This window comes from Monodelphis domestica, chromosome 8, assembly GCF_027887165.1.
Source record: "Monodelphis domestica isolate mMonDom1 chromosome 8, mMonDom1.pri, whole genome shotgun sequence".
Lineage (NCBI taxonomy): Eukaryota > Metazoa > Chordata > Mammalia > Didelphimorphia > Didelphidae > Monodelphis > Monodelphis domestica.
Window position 1 is genome coordinate 65043177 of NC_077234.1, and position 22029 is coordinate 65065205.

General features: G+C 37.7%; 1 protein-coding gene across 3 annotated transcripts in view; it reads left to right on the plus strand.

Annotated features, from left to right (window-relative positions):
- Positions 1-22029, plus strand: part of AP1S3 (adaptor related protein complex 1 subunit sigma 3) — an 84312-nt gene that overhangs the window by 56577 nt on the left and 5706 nt on the right. For all 3 annotated transcript variants that reach the window (XM_007502197.3, XM_016425286.2, XM_016425285.2), the window contains exons 2-4: positions 9381-9559; positions 11207-11315; positions 21864-22001. In XM_007502197.3, the coding sequence (XP_007502259.1) occupies positions 9381-9559; positions 11207-11315; positions 21864-22001 (426 nt within the window). The remainder of the gene's footprint in view (positions 1-9380; positions 9560-11206; positions 11316-21863; positions 22002-22029) is intronic.

Sequence of the window (22029 nt, forward strand, 5' to 3'; positions counted from 1 at the left end):
AATAATCTTTGGTGCTCCAACAAGTAATCCCCAAAGATGACCCAGGGATTTTGCTAGACTCTTCCTAGTCTACTTTCAGATCTTCCTAAGATCTATGAATTCCCATAGATTTCTGGTGTACTAGACCTTAGGTTGTTGGTGTACTGTAGCCAAAGATCTATGGATATCCATAGATCGATGATTTCAGGGAGTTGTCCACAACCCTAGTACTCAATTGGAGACAGTAATTTCTTCATAGGCAATGTGTGATTCTTTAAGATCTCTCATTTCTTTAGTAGGCCCTTCTATTCTATTAGATTCTGTAGGGGAAAGGGTAGTTAATTGTTTTTCTAATTTAATGGTGATGGACATGGGTTCCTAGAGTACCAGGGTTCTTCCATTTTTAGGACTATCCAGAAAGTTAAAATGTTTTAGATTCTAATGGAGCCTCCCTCTGATCACTTCTGGAAATTCTAGAGTGAATCTTGGTTACAATTGATGGAGGGAGGAGCATAGAGGATGGGGATGTCATATAAGCTGATAACTCAATGAAACTTTTTCACCTTGATTTTTACTGTGTAATGAGTTATTTTAAGTGGAAAGAGCACTGGACTTAAGCCAGAAGATCTTGACTCTGGTCTTATCTCAATTTTTTATATGGGCAACCTTGGACAAGTTATTGCATCTCTGAGCCTTGTTTTTTTAGTCTTTAAAATCAAGATAGAACAGCAGTGTGGCATTAAGAATAGCTAAGATTTGAAATTGAGGAAGGCATGGGTTAACAAGTCTTATTTCTGAAACAAACCACCCATGTGATAATGGCTATCACTGTAATCTTTTAGTGTTCTGGGCAACTATTTAAGGGTAAAAATTGCCAAATCTCAAATTATATATTACTCTAATTTTATAATTCCACAGTAATTTCATATTATTCTGCATTTTCTTAGATATTTCCTATACATGACAGGCCACCATTTCCCAAAGACTCCTGGGCTTTGTACAAGTAGTCTTACATGTGGGGGATATATTTCCTGTTCACCTGCAATTCATAGAATTCCTAGTTTTCTTCAAAACCCACCTCAGGTGCCATCCCTTATATGAGACCTTTCTTGATGCTGCTGTTTATTGGCACTCTTCCCCCTTTTAGATATTTTCCCTATATTTTGTATTTCTTTCTTTGTGGACGTGTTGTGATCATCTCTGCCAAGAAGCATGTGAACTCTTTGAGGGTTGGAGTTGCTTCTATTTTTGTCTTTGTATCTCTATCCCTAGCCTAGCATGGTACCTTCTACATAGAAAAGTTTAATAAATGCTTATTGAATGAGTAATAATAGCTATCATTTACATTGTGCTTTAAGGTTTATAAAAATGCTTTATAAACAAACCCTAGGAGGCAGCTGCTATTCTTATCTTGCTTTTGTGGGACTGGTAGTTCAAGAGACTTGCTCAGGGTCACACAGCTGGTAAGTGTCTGAGACTGGATTTGAAACTAGATGCACTTCATCCTGTCCACTGATAAACTTTTAAGGGCCTACTATGTGCCAGCTACTATGCGAAGTGTTTGGGATTCACGAAGTGGCAAGAGTCAGGCCCTGCCCTGAAGGAGTTCAATTAGGGGAAAAAACTGAAGCAGTAGAATTAAGATGGGTTGAGAATGACTTCTTGTAAAAGATGGGATTTAATGTAGACTTGAAGGAAGCCAGAGATGAGGAGTCAGAGCAATCCAGCATGGGGGACAAGCAGAGAAAATGCCAGGTGCGGAGAGATGGAGCGCCATGTTCGTCACAGGATAGGAGAATAAGTGATGGCAGGAATGCTGGAAAGCTGGGAGGGGTTACAAATCTTGACTCTTGGCCCATGTCTGCCTTTCCTAATTGCCTCTAATTAATTGGAATCACCTGGCTGAATTTATATTCTGTATTTGTTGAGATAGTTTCTACCATCCCTCCCCTCAAAGGGCATACACTTTAGTGAGGGAGAAAACTGAATAACCGGGGAAAATAAAAGTTTTTCTACAGGTTGTAGGCCTAGAGTTGGTCATCTAATCCACCCCTTTTACTTTGAAAGGGGAGAAAGCTGAGTCCCAGGGAAATTAAGTAATTTTGCCCAAGGTCAAATAAGATGCAGAAGCAGAAAATATTTTGAAAACCATTAAATGTAGCATAAATGTAAGTTAAATTGCTGTCTTATCTGATCGGGCAGTGTTTTGGGTTCTTTCCCAGCTAATGCTGATTGTTCTTTGGCAATTCACAAAACCTTGCCAAGTGGGACCCACCCCAGTCCTGCTCTGGGCTGAGCCCTGAACCACCTAAATCAAAACTTCTTCCTGATACCAAACACTCCCTGAGAGATTAAACATTAACACGAAACACAATGTTACTGTTGTGGTTTCTGAATATTTTCCTTTTCCTTACACTGGCTAACCTGGTTTTGCGCTTTTCCTGGCTTAGTGGTTACTATCTTTGGGTGACTCACCTGTGTTCCACTTTAATTAAACTACAACAGAACGCAAGTGACAGCCAGGATTCATGTATTTAGAATTCATTTTCTAAGCCTATGGCTGCCCTAAAAAACAGTGTTCCTCAGTGTGTATATGGGGAGGCCGGGAAAGAATCTTGGGTCAGCATTTGTTTATTCATACAGCAAATGTCAGTTTATCAAGTACTTGAAGATGTGGAGATCTCTATTAAATGCGTTGGATAATAAGAGTGAATAACACTTTTTTTTTCTTCTGGAAGCCAGCCAGTCAATACAAGCATTTATTTATTTAAAAACCCTTATCTTCTGTCTTGGAATCAATACTTGGGGCGAGGCAATTGGGGTTAAATGAGTTGCTTGACAATTGAGGTGAAGCTACACAGGTGTCTGAGGTCAGCTTTGAACCCAGGATCTCCCAATTCCAGACCTGGTTCTCTATCCACTGACCCACCCAACTGCTTCAATACAATTTATACATCTATAAATATTATATTCTATATTAGTATATTAATACGGTAGATATTGAATATAGTATCAATATATTACATCACTATGTGTTAATATAATAAATATAATACATTTATTAAATACATGCTCTGTACCAGGTATAGGCTGGGATCTTGATGATAGTACAAATCAGAGCCTCGTTTCTTCATGTGTAAATAAAGAAGATGGAACTGGATGATCCCTAAAGGCTTGCTAACTTCCTGAGTCCTAGTGACTCCAGAACAGGGGGGCTCTGAAGCCTTCTTTGTTCCTTAGACCTCTATGGCAACCTGGTGAAGCCTTTCTAGAAGAATGTTTGTTGCCTGCATTCGTAAGTGAAGGAAATGCTCGGGTTCAGCTTTAGATTAGTGAAAAGAAACATGTATTTCCCCCCCATGTCCAAGTTCGTGGACTGCCTGAAATCTGAGAACCTTCTAGATAGAGCAAACAAAAGAGGTAGGAAAGTGAGTGACAAATGGGGAAAAAAGACTGTTAGATGAGAACTGGAGAGCTCCCAGAACCCACAGTACTCATATTACCAAAATTATGTCAAAGATGTGTTTTTAAAAAGCACCCTTCAAATGAAAGAAAACTATCTGTAAATTGGCTGTTTTCAAGAAAAGTCATTTGTCCTAAATTAAGTTAATATACAGAATGTCTGATTGAAAGCACTAATCCAGGAGGGGACCACTTAACCAATGTATGTAAGGAGAGAACTCTTACAGGGAAACTCTTGGATCTTACATCCAGACCAAAGGAAATGGATGGGCAGCCAAGATCTGGGAGATGTGACTGCAGGGTCAGATGATCTCCCAGCCCGTGTTTACACATTGACATCCTTATACATTAAAAGAGACAGTCTAGTAATGGGGTATTCCGAACTTGGGAATCCCCCCCCCCCAAAAAAAAAGAAAAAGAAAAAGATGGTTTCCAGGAATCATGCCTTCTTTGTCAAAGGTTTAAATTCATGCAATGGAAGGACTTTTTCATAGGAAATAAGCTTTTGATTTTGAAATTAGAAGTAAATCGTACCATGGGATTGTGTTTAAAGGAATTCATTTTATAGTCATTGTCATCAGATGCCATCTCCTGCCTGCCATTCTCATCTATAATTTTGAACTTGAAGCTCTCAAACCCTTAAAAATCCTGCTCATTTGGTACTTAACAGGTCTTCTATCATCTCATTTATTGTTGACTTGTTTGATTTCTTTAATAGTTTTCTGTTGGTCTCTTTAATCAGTCTTTAGTACAGAGGATGCTCTTTTATCCCTTACTAGGAATAGCACTTAGAAAACATGTACATTTGTTTATGTGTTTTAATGAATTGTTGATTATTCTTGTACTAAAGAAGATTGTAATGCATTTAACCTGCCAGTATGGCTGCTGAGGACTACTAATTTTTTCTTTTTAATATAAAACCCTGACCTTTCATCTTAATATCAGGTTTTTTTTTTTAAACCTTTACATCTATCTTAGAATCAATACTATGTATTGGTTCCAAGGCAGAGGAGCGGGAAGGGCTAGGCAATGGGGTAAGTGACTTGCCTGGGGTCACACAGCTAGGAAGTGTCTGAAGTCAAATTTGAATCCATGACCTCCTGTCTTTAGGCTTGTCTCTCAATCCACTGAGCCACCCAACTGCTGCCCCCCCACTAGTTTTTAAAGGTAGGATTCACAATGTGAAATAATTAGAGTCAGGTAATTATTGATAGGTGATTATTGTCCTTAAGCTCACTCCTATTCATGACTATCATTTTTGGGTCTAATTTTCTGTAGGTGAGGTCAACATTAGTCCAGTGTGATTGGAGAAAAACTAGTTATCTTCAATTTAAAGTGTCAAAATCAGTTAAATTTAGTAAGCTCTGCATTCTGAAAGGTAGCTCAACTTTTATTTTAATACTGTGGGGTCCATATTGGTGTTGATCTAGTCTCTGACTTTTCCTGAAATTTCATTTCTGTCAGTGGTGGCCATAGAGTCAATGTTCTAAAAAAATACTTAATTCTGAGGGCCACAGGAATAGTTTTGGTTTGGGGTGCCATTGTGCAACCAGGATTAGGGTTTAATTTGGTCCAAGAACTAATGGAGACCCTTGAGACCAAAACAATTCTAAGATAGGATCCTTGAGGGTACTTAAGTTTGTGAATCATCCAGTTTTCATCTATGCCTTAATAAGTCACTGATAATAGGAATGACTTCCTCTAGAGACATTTTGGCTCAACCATACACTCAGAGGATTTGGGCAGAAGTAGACTATCCTAAGGAATATGTCCAATTACTGCATAGAAATTCACTAGCTATGATGCCATCCATAAGGATATTTATTGCCTTTTGTGAGATCTCATTAAATTTACTTTCTAAATTATTTCTATAAATTAAAAGGAATTTTTTATTTAGTGTGGATTTAATATAGTTTTTAAAAATGTTAAATCAACTATAACAAACTTATTAAGTGAATTCTAGAAAAATAATTATACTTGGTTCCTTTAATATAGACTTGTAAGCTGGATTTCATACCTTTTTATGATGCCTCTGTGAATGCTGTTTTACACACATTCCTATCTCTCCTTAATAACATGTGTTCTGAGTTGCTGTGATTAAAAAGAATGCCATCAGCATAAGTTTGGATGCCCAGATATTGGGAATAAAGTCAATGCTTATTAATTAGGGGAATGTCCAAAGTGAGGTGTGGTACCTGAATGTAGTACCATAAGATTTGATAAATTATTCAGAACAGCATAGAAAAACTTAGACTGATATGATACAAAGACAATGAAGCTGAACCAGGAAAACAGTATACTCATTTGTTTTTTGTAAAAGTGTGCACTTCCTGGCACATAATAGGCCCTCTATAAAATTTCTATTCCTGTCCCACCTTAAACTAAATGGAAAGACAAAAAAAAAAAGGTGGGGGTAGTCATTGAACCCTGTGCAGTTGCCAAGTTTGGTCCTGGAGAAGGGCTGAGAAAAATGTATCCCCTTCCCTTCCTTGTGGTGGTATAGGGGGGCTAGAGAACATTTGTCTTATATCACTTTGAGATTCAGGATGCTGAGGCACAATACAAGAAGTGACAGAACCACAAAATGGCATACAAGGCAGGCAGGAGTGAGGAAAGAGAAAAAGTAAAGCAAGCTGGCTTTATTGAGGGGAAATATGCCCCAAATAAAGGTAATCCAGGAGGTTCACAATAGTCATGTCTGTTGGGAGACCATTGGAAGAGGAGAATAAAGAGAGTAGATTTTTCTTTGGATTCTTTATATCAAGCAGAATTAGGGATTGTTGGTGAGGAATAGAGCAGGGATCCTGGAATGTACAAGATCCAGAATTTGGGATTGGTGCTAATTTGTTGAAGAGGACCCATGGAGAATTGGTGACTAAATAGTTGATATTCAAAGGAAGGAAAAGAGACTTTGGGCTGTTTGCTCAAAGCAAAGCGCTCTTTTAGATTTTCTCATCCAAATCTCTTACTTTTAACAATAAAACATCCAGAGCCTACAGCTGAAATGATTTATCCAAAATCAAACAGATATTCAGTAGAAAAGTTGGATAATAATTTTATTTTCCTTTTTCTTTAGTACAATGGTATATTCCCAAATGTTTATGAAATACATTCCTTACCAACCTTTTCCTCTTTTTTAGAGCAGGGATTCCTAACCTGGGTTTTTTGAACTTAAAAAAAATAGTTTGGTTATTATATTTTCAATATGATTGGATTTCTCTTTTTGTATTTTAAAATATTCTATTCCCATTGGTTTCTTCAGACTGCCAAAAGCATCTGAAACACAAAAGGTTCAGAATCTCTAAAGCTAATGAATGAATAAAGATAAATTTCATTCTCAATATCTTGCCATGTCTAGGCATTTTTGCCAAATCTTAAAATTAATGCCATGGTAGAACTGTTTCCTAAAGAATAATAATATCTTCTCCCAATCCTACTCAGAACTTCCCTAAAGTTTTATTTTCCTCAGTAATAAACTTGTTCATTTTACAGACGATGACAACAGAATATTTCTTACTAAATTAAAATTCAGTTAAATAAAACTTTTTCATCAGAGCACAAGTGAAATCTTAAGAATTTGTTGCCAAAATTTAATCTTACTATGAACAAATTCTGTTTGATTCCTTTAAAGCAGATGATCATGTAGAGTAAAATACTATGTAGTCAATTCACTTAAACTAGTAAATCCCCTTTAGATCTTTGATAAACAATTTACAAATATTTAGTGACTTTAAGAATTTGAAAGATCAGACTCCTAAAATGAAATTGTAGAACCATACATTTAGAGATAGCAGGTCTCAAAAATCACTCAATCTAACTCATTTAATCGAGAAAGAAACTAGAATCTGAGGCAAGATTTGAATCCATGTAGAAGTTAAATGTTGTATGCATAAGGCTATGTTAATGGCAGGGAGGGTGGGGTACTGTACATTAACTGTATAAAACTATGATATTAAAACTCGCATACTCTTTGCTTTCTTTTGCATTTTCATATACATATATATACACATACTAACATCTATAATTAAGTAGCACTTAAGTTTTATACAAAGCAGCTTTTGTATAAAAAGGTATTTTTATAGACCAAGAAGGTAAATACATTTGATCTACATCTTGAAAACTTTAGTTCTTAATCAGGATTCTTAATTTGGAGTCCATGGATAGATATCAGGTAGTCCATGAACTTGGATAAGAAAAAAAATAATCTTTATTTTCACTAACTTAATATTTCTTTCAATTATGAATGTAAGTAATAAATGTTATTCTAAGGCTTCTCTACCAGATTGCCAACGAGATCTTTGGTTAAGAACCTATTTCTTCCCTCCCTCTTCCGCCCCCTCCCTCCCTCCTTCCCACCTGGTAAAACATAGCAAGCATTGTTTGAGAAAAAATGTCATAATTTGAAACATTTTTTCAGTTACACTTCCATTTCCTCATTTTTGTTTTTAAATCTTTAGCGCTGGACTTTAATATTCCCATATTATTTTAGTATTTAGATTTTCATTACTATCCCTGAGGGAAGCAAAATGGACTCAGGATATGGATTCAGGATGAGTATCTGACCTTATTTTGAACCTTGAAAACACACACACACACACACACACACACACACACACACACACACACGGTAGAACACAGAAGATTCTATATGAAATTGAATCTTTTTTGCTTAAAAAAAAAGACTAAATTCTATGTTACTTTCAAAACTGTTCTTGTCTGTGCTTTCTTTTTAAAAATTATAAAATGATTTGTTTTTCTTCAGTTACCTTAAATTTCAACATTCATTTAAAAAAATTTTGGGGAAGAATTTTCAAAAGCAAATCTAGAGGTTTTTAAAAATCCCTTAGGAATGGTGATAGAGAAGTATGACCACATCTTTTAGCTTACTTAAACGTATATTTTCTTTTCTTTTTCACTTTATACTTCTGCTATTTTAAACTTACTTGAAAAAAGTTCAACATGATAATATGATGATAATTGATCTTGACACCTTCAATCCAAGTAAAGACTTTTAATAGGCCTTTTTTCCTCCTTTCTTCCTCTTTATGTTTGATTTCTTCTCTACCTTTTTTCTCTTCTTTTTTCTCTATCTCTTCTCATCCTACTTTCTTATTCCTCAAGATATAAGGGGAGTGCTTTTTATTTGTAAGTTGCATTAATTAACTTGTTTCTCCTTGTAGGCCTTTGGATGTAAACAAGCATACAAATAAACACTGTCCACTATGGCCTTGGGATTTTTTTCTTTTTCTTTTTTTTTCAAGAACCAAGTCAGATTTATTGGCGGGGGGGGGGGGGGGGTCACATAACCTTAGAAGGGGGAAATATTGTTCACATGGAGTGGTTTCATCAGAAAGAAAGACAAAGCATTTATTAATACTTATTATGTGGCCAGGCAGAGAAGAAAATGGCAAATCGCTCTGAAACAAACAAACCAAAATAGGTCATAAAGTCAGATTTGACTGAAATAACTGAACAACAACAAAAGATTCATCTTTGATCCTCTGGAATTGTGATTGGTTATTGTATTGATCAGAGTTTTCAAGTATTTCAAAGTTGTTTCAACAATTCATCAGTTCTATTTACTCTGTTTTAGTCTTGGGCCAACTTCCTATCATTTCATCAGTTTAGTCCCACTTACCAGTCCACTCTATCCATTTGCTTTATCAGAATCTTAATTGTTCCATTTACCTTGACTTGCCACTTATTCTGTGAAGCCTTCCCTGACCCCCTCTGGATAAAAGAAATCTCTCTCTTCTCAAGGGATTTTTTTTTTTATTTCAAATAAAGATGCATGATGAATTGCAGATGAATTGACAGAAGATTATATACTTTTTTTTCTCTAGATTTTTGATTGGTGAAGAATTTCATGTGAACTCTACTTTCTTATAGATTGGATGCTGTTGAGAATTGATATTACTCCTGTGCTTTATTTTTTTTAGATCCATTTTATATTGCTGTTCAGTCGACAAGGGAAATTAAGATTGCAGAAGTGGTATACCACACTACCTGATAAGGAGAGAAAAAAGATCATCCGAGAAATTGTACAAATGATTCTGTCTCGTGGTCAAAGGACAAGCAGTTTTGTTGACTGGAAGGATCTAAAACTTGTTTATAAAAGGTGTGAGTAACTTAATGAGAACTTTTGGGTTTTGGTCATGATTTTAATGATTTATTGTAAACTTGAAAATTATTGCATTTTCTAAACCAGTCTTACCTGTAAAACAGGAGTGAGATAGTCATGCTATGAATAGAATTGTACAATTTAGAGTTAGGAGGAATGCCAAAGATCAGGTTTGTGCCCCGCATTTTACAGAAAAGGAAAATGAGACACAGAGAAGTTAATTTACTCCAGGTAACATAGCTGGACAGTGGCAGAAATAAGAGTCAAACCTACATCTCCTTTTGCCCAATTCAATTCTGTTTTTCTTATATTACACTATTTCACAGAACTTCCTTCTACTGTAATAAGGAAGGATGGTCCAGTTATTTGCAAATAGCCATGAAAAATTCTAAAATGAACTAAGGATATCTGAGATGATTGAGGAGAGATGGAGTGGGTGATAAGAGTTAACTCTGCAAGAAAACAATTATCAGGAAAGGCCTATAAGTTTAAGGTCTGAAGTTGAAAAAATTCCAGACTGTCAGAGTAATAATTAAGGAAATCTAGTAATAGAGAAATCTAAGTCCACTCCACACCTGAACAAAAATTGGCATTAGAACATATTCAGCAAGTGGGATATGTAGCCTTTGCCTGAAAAACTGAATATCAAGACAATCCATAACACTTTGGGGAGAGCTTCAATTGTTAGGAAGATTTTCCTTATATTGAACCAAAATTTGCCCCTCTACAACTTTTGCCCATTTAAAAAACAAAACAAAACACCTTAAAGCAGAATTTGACTTCACTCTTTTATAGCTGTCTTGTTAAGGTTATGTTTATAGTCCATTTGTTCTTTGGCAGATTCCTTCTTGGGGAGAAAATGAAAAACAATAAATCATATTCTCTTTTCTGCTTCTATTTTGTTTACCCAGTAAAAAGTAGCATTTTACCTATCTGTAGTTCCCCACGACTCTTAACAGATTCTTACATTCTGTGTGCCAACCCAGTGGAAAATCCCTAAAATATCAGTGCTGGGCATGACCTTAGAGTTTATCTAATTTGAACTACTTTATTTTTACAGATATGACATAGAAGGCTTAGAAAGGTTAAGCTCGGGTTATGTACTGCAAGATGAAGTTGAGTCTGTTGTAGAATTGGGCTCCTGGAGCAGAAAAGTACACCCAGAGGAACACTTAGCAGTGGGAGACTTGTGATTTACCTGTAACTTTGGGTTCATTTATGATGGAAACACATGTGTCAAATAGAAATATACTATAGGAAGCAGGGAAACACTGTTGGTGTACATTTCAACACATCATAGGGTCATAGATTTATGGGGAACTTAAAGACCAACTGGTACAACCCCTTCATTTTAGAGATAAAGATGGAAGACCAGAAAGGATGAGGTGACTTGTCCAGAGTCACACAACTAGAATTCGAATTCACATATGGTATCCACTAGGATACCTAGCTACATGAATCAGTTTTTGCATCATTTTGCATCATAATCATTTTGATTATGACAGGACAGTTGGCAAACAAATCATTATTTTATTATCGTGGAAAGGAAGTAAAAACATAAGACTTACCCAGTTTTATTGTGAGAAAATAACTCCAAGTTGTTTAGTATTTCAATTAATTTAAATTTTTTTTTCTCTATTCTAGATATGCTAGCTTATATTTTTGCTGTGCAGTAGAAAATCAAGACAATGAACTGTTGACACTAGAGATTGTACATCGTTATGTGGAATTACTAGACAAGTATTTTGGAAATGTGAGTCTTACTTTGGTATATGCATGAAAATTAGCAGAATCTTTTAAATAAAATTCTTAGCATCCTATTTTTATCATTATTTCTTCATCTTTGAGTCTGCACATGAAAAGTCACATTTTTCCAGGGGGGTCATATATTCGAGCTTATATTTAAGCTGATAACTTGAGACGTCATTGCCGCCATTATAGCTTTATGCACAAATTGTTCTAGTCTGGTCATTTTCAGTCTGGTCCAATTCTTAAGTAACCTCATTTGGAGTTTTCTTACAAAAATACTGGAACGCTTTGCCCTTTCTTTTGCCAGCTCAATTTACAGATGAAGAAAGTGAGGCAAACAGGGTGAAGTGACTTGCTAGGGTGTCGCATGACTGGAAAGTGTCTGAGGCTGGATTTGAACTCACAGAGATGAGTTTTCCTGAGTTCTGGCTTGATACTCCCAGTGTGGTGCCACCCAGCTGCCCCTGCACAGGTTCCATAAGTATTTTGGAATTTGATATTTTCCCCCTAAGTCTGCTCTTTTTTTAACTTCCTTAATGCTATTAAATGCACTTCCATTCTTCCAGTTAATTAGGTTTACAACCTCAGTGTTTTTCTCTACCCCTCCTCACCCTGCATTATCCCAACAGTTGCCATCATAATAACGATAGCTATCATTTAAATGGCCCTTCCTGTGTGCCCAGGACTGTACTAAACACTTTACAATTATTATGTCATTTGATCCTCACAATATTCCTGGGAAATAGGTGCTGTTATAATTTGATTGATAGTAACCATAGTACAATCTTTGGGGAAGTGGTCATAGAATCCCTGTATACCTGTTTCCAAAAGGGAATATTATGTAAATAAATACTGTCTCCCTAATGCTAGTCACAAAACAAAACCACATATTTATTACTAGAACTACTGGAAAGGAGACCATCCTATGTTTTTTCCTGATTTTTAGCTGCTATTATGAATGTTTAGCACAGTGTCTGGCACATAGTAGGAGCTTAATAAATGTTTATCGACTTAACCCCTGCTATAGACCCAGATTTCCTTATACCTTTGCAGCTCATACTTTGTGCCTTAGCATTTTAGCATCAAAATACTCAACCTCTCAAAAATGTGTGAAGAAAGACTAACTCTAAAATATTATAGCAAGGTCATAGATTACACAAAATTTATTTCCTTTTCTGATAGAAGATGAATGTGTTAGGACTTTCCCACTCTTCTACTTTGTGACTTTTGGAAAGTTGGAGAGTAATATAGGCTAAGCTTCCATTTAGATAATACATTGATTGGCCTAGGTAGCTGTAAGTAAAAGTTATAAAGGAAGAACTTTGTAGTGTGGACAACATAATTAGGTGCCATCTTCTCTCGGAAGTAGAAGATTTCTTCTCCATTAGAGACATTCCTCCTTTCTCCTATCCCATTCATGCTTGCAGATTTGGTCTCTCTTCTCTCCCCTAAAGCCACTAGAACAGTGGTTCCAGCTCTCCTGCCCTAGTTGTCTTGTACTCAAAGTACTGATATGATATCTCAGTGTAAACCACATTTGATGGAAGAATAAAGAAGTTATAAGATTCCACCATGCTTTTTGTTGGTTGTCTCTAAATAATAACTCCTATTTATATAGTTTTTGACATGCACTATTTTATTTAATCCTGACAGCCGTCCCATGAGCTCATCGATGTGGTTCCTCCCTACAGTGGGGTAGAGGGCAACCCATCTGTGGCTTCTTACCATCTGGGTGCTTAGTATTATCCCAAATACTTCATGGATACTTCCTGGAGGTTCCTCCAGACCATTGCTTCTGACATTGGAACCTACCAGTGGTCTCCATCAGTTATTACTCACTCTCTCAATATGACTGTTTCCAATCTGTATCTCTTAAATTGCCTGTTCTCCTTTGTCAACTTTAATATATTGTAGACTATTCCCACCACACTCTTCTTGTCTTTTCCATTGATTTGCAATTTTAATTTCTGAAAGATTTGAAGCCTCACTAAATGAATATTGATATTAAAAAGATAGTCTTTTCAAGAAAAGGTTGGGATCATTAAAAGCAATGTCTAATTTTCAAAAAGTAACATCTTTCTCTTTCCTTCCAATTCAATACTGGTGTCATTTTATTCTTTATCTTCACTGTCCAAGGTATAAATGAAGAAAAACTCAGAGACTAATAGACTGTGTGGAGGCTATCCACACAACTTCATTTCCTACTTGGAACATTAGACAATTTTCCTCCATTTGATTTTTTCCAATGTGAGTAGTTAGACCAGCCTTTTTTTGTGTGAACATAGAGCTCATTTAGGGGGCTCTGTAATACTCTGGAGCTCAAGACAGTTAGCTCCATGTTGTCTGAAAAAGTCCTCTTGTGACTCACACTGGGCTTTCTTTCATGGCAAACATCTTTGTTAATATGCCTCCTCATTTTAACCCTTGTTTGATGTAGTTAAACAAAGCGTTATTGAATAGTTATCTCAGTTGTTAGATTTTTTCAAAAAAATCTTTCAGATCTTGACATGCATAATTCTAAATAAAGTCTTTTTAAAAAAAAATAAGAATTTAATTGGGAACCATCTTAAGAATCAAATTTTTGCTTTAACATTTTTAATTGCAGTACCAATTATTTTCCTTTCTCACCCAAAAGTCTTATTTTACAATTAAAGTACTGTTATATTTTTATTTTTTACATATTCAAATATAACTAAAATGCACTTAAGCAAAAATTTTCCCCATGTTGCTATTATTTGTCAGGGAACTATTGTGAATTAAAAAAGGAAACCTCTAGGACAGGGGAATTTATTAACTTATTTTTAAAATTATTTTGATAATTATATTCAACATAATTAGTTTCTTTGTAATCCTCTATATATGTATATTAAATTTGAATTAACTTTATGCATTCAAAAATATTCTGAGGAAGAATCCATTGGCATTACAAGACTGCCAAAAAAGGATTCATGACACAAAAATGATTAAGAACACCTGCACTTGAATTTGAACTATGACTCATTGGGACATTTTTCCTTGGTTTTCCCAACAAGGAAAAAAAAATCTATTAAGTTCTTTTCTTAGGGAGGTTTAATTTTGTGCCATTCCTTCCTCCCTGCCCCACTCCACAATACCAACATGTTAATAATTTTGCTGACTAACAATGCATTTTACATATAGGCTTAACTGTGTTATTCTAGGACCATATTGTTTAAAACCTTTTCCTGGTTTCATTCCCAAACTATTCTTTTTCATCCCCATCTTTTGATCAATAATTCATTTATTGGCTCATTTGTCAGACTTTTTACTTAAATTATTTGCTCTAATTTACTTAATTACTTGCTCTAATATAGAATACTTCTAGACTGTAGGTGAGATAGAGAGTTAAGCTAGGACATATCTCAAACCATAGAGCTTCACTAATAATTCTCAATATTTTCTTATAAAAGAACTGAAAATGTTGAAGAAAATTTTACTTGATTTTATTTGGGTACCTTCCCTGCCCTCATGGAACTTATAGTCTAGTAGTAGGAGGGTAAAGTTTCAGAAAAAAAATCATTTCCTACAAACTATATAGCTTGATATCACCACCATCATCATTCCCTGACCAGGATAAGTTCATTACCAGCAACTGAGATTGCTTCTAAGAACTGCTAGCTGGCATGCCGAATAGAATACTTGATTTGGAAAGTCAGAAAGTCCTGAGTTCAAATATGGCCTCACATAGTTGTGTAACCCTGAGCAAGTCATTGTAACAGTTAACAGAGTGGTTGGCATAAACTGTGACTGCAGAAATATGGTTTCAAATCAAAAATATAGTGGTCGCCATGGGAAAATTCCCAAATATTAAATATACCCAAGTCAGCTGGGTTTTATGGAGATTTTAATTAATACAAATTAAGGAATTAATGAAAGGGAAAGAGAGAGAAAGAGGACATAATGAGAAAGGGCTAGGCCAGCCTAGGCTTAAGCCTTAAGAGAGAGATCAGTCAATCTTTAATCCATTGACGAGAGAGACAGAGACAGAGAGACAGAAACAGAGACCCAGCAGCCTCTTCTGACTCCTGACCCCTCCAATTCAGCTTTGGAAAGTTGAAGTTTTCCGAAGCCTTTCTGACCTCCTTTTAAAGAGAATTTTCTCCTATCTCACATCTACCAATCACAGTAGACATTTTCACAGGACTGACCATTCTTAATTCACATCTTCTTTAGTTCTCAACTTCTCTGGGTAGACTAAAAATTCACACCTCTTTTGTTAAGTTTGTCCCTTGTTGCCTGACCTTTTACTGATTAGTTTGACCTTCATAGATACTTAGCACCTTTTTGTAGTAGATCTAAAAATAGACCTAGATTAAGGGCTTGGCCTCACTAAAAGTATGGGTTAAGTACTTTTTCATTGTTCAGTAAGGAGTTTACAGCTTTATCTTCCCCTAAAGTATGCTTAAGTATGGGTGGAGTAATGTTAGAGTTCTCACATTCCTGATCAAGTACTTTAATTGTTTAAAATGGGGAATGGTCTTAACCAAATGTTCTAAGGTAGAGTCTGAGAATTTTTAATATTCACAAGTCTGAGAAATTTTAAGATTCACATCACTTTAACCCCATTTGTCTCATTTTCCTCATCTTTAAAATGAGCTGAAGAAGGAAATGGCAAACCATTGTAGCATTTTTGCAAAGGAAACTCCAAATGGGATTACAAAGGGGCAGATAGGACTGAAATGACTCAACAGTGATGCAATTGCTTCAACTTTGTTACCCACATCTCATCAGTGCCTTCTTTTGATTAGAAGATTGGAAGCAGAGCAAAAATACTCCTCCTAAACCCTTCAATTTCCTTTTGTATATTGTCTTTGACTCCATTAGATTGTAAGCTTCTTGAGGGTAGAGATTATCTTCCTTTTGTGGAAAGGAAAACTAAATTGAGCTTTGGGATTTTCAGCCACTGAGGTGGAGCAAACAACAGTTGGAATGTTAGAGTAAAGATTGATGGACAGCGATGACAGTTGGTGGTGGGGGGAGGGGGACTGGGAGAGTGACAGTTGCTCTTGAGGTCTTTCCTGGAAGGAACACTCTCTCTTGGTCTCTGAATAGAAGTCCCTCTAGTCCTGATTTTTCCCAACTGTGTGCTCTACCTGGATTCCTGTGATCGTGTCATCGAACAAAAAAGATTTAAGGGGAGTGGTTTGAATTGTAAGGCCAGTCTTTAGGGGCATCAGCCTGAAGAGACAGGTCCAACAAGCTCTAATGGTCAGAACCTTTTCTTTCTCTTGCTATCTACTGCTAAGACTTTGAACTTAAGAAAGCTAGCATAGATTAGCATAGGCAGAAATGAAAGAAACCCTCCACCAGCCTTTGAGGCCTGGCCCCAGCTCAAAAGCTGAGAAAGGCTCAAACCCAATCTGGGGAAAAGCATAGGGAACCCCTCTGCCTTCTAACCTGATACCATCCCTTCCAAACTTTTATTAAATTCATCTTGAGTTAAATAACCCACTATCAGATAAGAGGATTGTCATTTCAGGGGAACCTAGAGGGAGCAGAACCTAAGGACAGCCATTCAACCATAAATGGTCCTTATCAGACCCCTGCTGGGTAGCCTTGGTCTGGAGGGGAGGCTTGTCCCTCAGGAAGGTCCGTGCTTACCTGGGGTATCTTCAACATTAATCAATAGAGAAGACATCCCCTCATGATATCATAGTTGGCCCATTTCTCAGGAACCCCATTTTTCAAAGATAGCCTCTCAGCAGGGGGTATCTCTCTCCTTTTACTTCACCAGCATCCATATTCCCTCTATGACTTCAACTCCTCCATTCCCTGTTACAAATCTTTCCTTATCCCCTGTACCTCTTCAATCCTCTACAATTCTTTAACTATTACATTTTTTAAAATTTATATCCCTATTCTAGTACAGTGACTGTCACATAGAAGGCACTTAATAACTCTTTATTGTATTGTAGCTGATAACATTTGCAGTATGAAATATATGTGCAGTAAAGAGGTGAAAAATACAGTCTTTTCAAAGTATGAAATACTAGAAAACTGGAGAAAGTAAAAAAAGTTGTCATCTTTTCTATACTTTATTTTGTCACTTTACTTTGTCCTAAATTAACCTAGCTGTGCTAAATGTGGACTAGAATTGACTTCAGGTCTCTGCTTATCTGAAAAGATTTGAGTCAGAGGCCTTGAGACAATGTGTTGGTTCTCTAGAGAACCTGACTCATTCTTTCTACCAGTAATGAATGTGAAAGTGCCAGAAGGGTCAGAAAAGAGTGAACTCTTCTCTTGCTTTAATCTTCCATTTTATCTTGGAAGAATTTTAGCACTTTTTTTTCCTCTTCTCTTTTCCTTTGTTTTGCTGAACCAGAATTCAGTGTGATAACAGTCTATTGGTGATTGAGGCCCAATCTAAAGCTCCTTAATTTGATGACTTATGACCTCCAGATGTTCATTAATATTATCGATAATAAGTAAAGACTTCCAGAATTTCTCAACATTCCTCCACATCAGTAAAACTAAATTCCTTTTCTTTGCCTTTTTCTTTGAAGGTTCCTTTGAAACATCTCCTCCTTGTTCCCTAGGAACAATTTTGCAGAAACTTTTAAGCCTTGGATATCTAGTAATAAGATTCAATTATTAAGAATTAATAAGGGGTAAAAAAAAGCACCTTTCTTTGGCTGAGAAAAAAAAATCTTGCTCTTTATGTAAATTCTGTCTCACTTTTAGCATATTAAAAGTCTAAGCAGTTCTATAAACATTCAATTATTCTATCTTCACTAAGTGGCCAGTAAGTTAATTCTGGCCCTTTTTTGTAGAGGTTAAAATTAAAATGCCCTAAAGTAATGAAGCAAGTGGAGGTTGGAACAGGGAAGGAAGCTAGGTCAAGATTCTGGAGCCCCTCCTGACTTGGAATCTTAGCTGTCTCACTTATTACCTGTATGCCCTTAGCAAGTTGATTTGATCTCCCTGGGTCTCAGTTTCCTCATTTGTAAAATTGAAGGGATTGAATTAGATGGTCTATTCTTTGATGTTCCTTTTAGTTTTACATATCTGATCTTCTCTGTTCCCATGAACATGAGATTTTGATGTATATTTTTAGATATATCTAGGGTCCGATTGGCAGTACTAAAGTCATGTTTTTAGTCACATCTGACTCTTTATGCCCCCATTTGAGAGGTTCCTGGCAAAGATACTGAAATGGTTTGCTGTTTCTTTCTCCAGCTTATTTTGTAAATGAAAAAATAGAGGCAAACAGGGTTAAGTGACTTGCCTAGGGTTACACATCTAATAAGTATCTGAGATCTGATTTGAACCCAGGACCTCCCTTCTCTGGGAACCATTTACCCCTTGACCTCATCAATTCTTTAATCTGCAAGTCTAACTGCATGTCAGGAGGCGCCTCTCCAAATCATGGTGGCTCTCTCCTAATCTTGTCTATATTTATTTGTTAGCTATTTTGATCTTTGATGGCTACAAACTTTCTTCTAGCTTAGTGTATCTGTCTTGGTTTTAGCTTGATAGATACTCTGACCCCTAGGAGAAAGTCACTTGGCACCTCCTTTGTTCCTTTGTCTTGTGTTGAGGGAGAAGATTTGAGTTTTTGTTTGTTTTGTTTTGTTTTTGGTTTAAGGACAGCCTAGTCACTGTTATGCAATTTATAGTCTTAAGGATTGCCTGGGGCATTGAGTCCTTGAGGGATCTGAGCACCAGAAAGAGTTGCCCAGATAAATTTGAGATGATCCCTACCCAGGAGCAGCTGAGAGGCTGTGCTGATGCAGTCTGACTTTTATCTTAGCCACCTTTATAGTCTGCCTTCTGCCTGTGCTGACATCTGATAGTTGGAGGCTCCATCCTGGAATCTGCCTGGAGACCCTACCCTGCCGCTGAGTGTTAAGACTGCCATAGTCATGAGACCAATGGAAGGGCCACAAAGGGAGAAAAAGAACCAGATCTGGTTTCCAGTTTTGACTGCTCTTTACTACCTGTGGGGTCTTGGGCAAACTACTTCACTCTGGGTCCTGGCTTCCTCCTCTGTTAAATGATGGTCCCTTCCCTCCCAGCTCTAAATTCATAGTCCTGATGGATGATTCATCTAGCAGAGGATCATGAAAAAGGAAGGTTCAGAATTAAGATGTTGCTGCCCCACTTAATTTTGTGGGTTACAAGCAGGGCTTCCTTTGACAAAGCACTTCATAAATAGAAAAATGCTTTGGAAATATGAGGGTAGCATTAAAATAATACTTCTCAGGAAAACTAAGTAGTGAGAGTAGAGGAGAGAGGGGGGGAGAGAGAGGCAGAGGAGAGAGGGAGAGACAGAGACAGGGGAAAGGGAGAGAGAGGGAGAGGCAGAGGGAAGAGGGAAGGAGGGAGGGCGAGAGAGACAGAGGAGAGAGGGAGGAATAGACCAAGGGAGAGAGGGAGAGACAGAGGGAAGAGGGAAGGAGGGAGGGGGAGAGAGACAGAGTAGAGAAGGAGAGGGAGGGAGAGAGGTAGAGGAGAGAGGGAGAGACTGAGAGAGACAGAGGGAAGAGGGAAGGAGGGAGGGGGAGAGAGACAGAGTAGAGAAGGAGAAGGGAGGGAGAGAGGTAGAGGAGAGAGGGAGAGACTGAGAGAGACAGGGGAAAGGGAGAGAGAGGGAGAGGCAGAGGAGAGAGAGAGACAGAGGGAAGAGGGAAGGAGGGAGGGGGAGAGAGACAGAGTAGAGAAGGAGAGGGAGGTAGAGAGGTAGAGGAGAGAGGGAGAGACTGAGAGAGACAGGGGAAAGGGAGAGAGAGGGAGAGGCAGAGGAGAGAGAGAGAGACAGAGGGAAGAGGGAAGGAGGGAGGGGGAGAGAGACAGGGAGGGAGAGAGAGGGAGAGGCAGAGGAGAGAGAGAGACACAGAGGGAAGAGGGAAGGAGGGAGGGGGAGAGAGACAGGGAGGGAGAGAGAGACAGAGGAGAGAGGGAGGGAGAGACCAAGGGAGAGAGGGAGAGACAGAGGGAAGAGGGAAGGAGGGAGAGGGAGAGGGAGAGAGACAGAGTAGAGAAGGAGAGGGAGGGAGAGAGGTAGAGGAGAGAGGGAGAGACTGAGAGAGACAGGGGAAAGGGAGAGAGAGGGAGAGGCAGAGGAGAGAGAGAGAGACAGGGAAGAGGGAAGGAGGGAGGGGGAGAGAGACAGGGAGGGAGAGGGAGGGAGAGGCAGAGGAGAGAGAGAGAGACAGAGGGAAGAGGGAAGGAGGGAGGGGGAGAGAGACAGGGAGGGAGAGAGAGCCAGAGGAGAGAGGGAGGGAGAGACCAAGGGAGAGACAGAGGGAAGAGGGAAGGAGGGAGAGGGAGAGAGAGGAGAGAGGGAGAGGGAGGGAGACAGACAGGGAGAGAGAGAAGAAAAAACAACTTGAAAATAACACTGAAAACAAATTTCCAGTATTCAAATACTGGTTCTTTTTATTCATCTTGAACTTCTATCAACTTGGAACATTCTTTTCCCACTGTTGGGGACCACAGGCAGAGAGTCTCAGCATATTGTACAAGCCTCCTCATGTCAGTGTGTCAGTGAAGAAGAAAGAGGCAATAATACCAGCAACCAAGTTTTGCTGAAATGGCTGTTTGTTGTCATGGCCCTTCTGTTAATTTTTTTAGATGCTCTTTGATTCAATTGGATCTGTCAATGAAAAACATTTCCTCTTGGAGTCTGTAAGTTGATGGACTCAAATCTTTAAAATATTGAGCCATTGGCTGAAATATCTGTATCCAGTAATGCAACTTAATATGCATTAGGAACCAGGAAATCATTTTTCCTGGAAGCCATTTATTCTCTGTTACTGTGTAGATTTTGTTTCACTTGCTCTAACTTAGCTGCCTGATGCCTGTGAAAATTTTATGTCTGATAGAATTTTAAATGAGAATTGAAGTTATAGGAAATGACTACTTATACTGCTGTACTTCAGCAAGAAATTATGTCAAACTTTCCAAATGAATCCAAGTTTGATTCAGCCCATTAGAGAACATAAGAAAAAAATTAAGAGTATTGTTAATAATGACCTACTTCTTAGAGAAAACCATGATTCTTTTGACTTCCTGGGTGACCTTTGGCAAATCAGTGAACCTCCCTGTCCTTGGGCTCCTTCCCATAAAATGAGGACTAGAAGGCCTCTGGGATCCTAAGTCAGGACAGCAGAAACTCAGTCCAGGAAATAAGGTGAGACAAGTAGATTCTCTGAGAAATGAAAAAATTTTGATTCTCTAAATGCATCAGAAAGGGTTTCAGTGGTATTTTCCTCCATGCCAGGAAAATGTCTGAGATGGCAGAGCCTTCAGATCTTTCCCCAACAATTCCATGATTTCTTGAGAGAACTCAAAGAAATAGCATAACACCTAAATGGACTGATGCCCTAGGATTTGTGTTTGCTGTCCATCCAAGGCCTGAAAGGCCACAGCCCTGAATTTGTCTGTTCTTGGAATGCTGCACTGTATCGTATCCTTGGTCTGCCACAAGGGTGCATCCATTGAATAGATTTGCTATGTGGACATATGCTGGCATGTGAATGCTGATGATGCTACCACAGGTTTGTCTTACATTTATTTGTTTTCATTTCACCAGGTCTGTGAGCTGGATATTATATTTAATTTTGAAAAGGCATATTTTATCCTTGATGAGTTTATCATGGGTGGAGAAATCCAAGAAACCTCAAAGAAGTCAGCTGTCAAGGCTATTGAAGACTCTGATATGTTACAGGAGGTATGTAAAGGCATAGAAACAGGAGGTT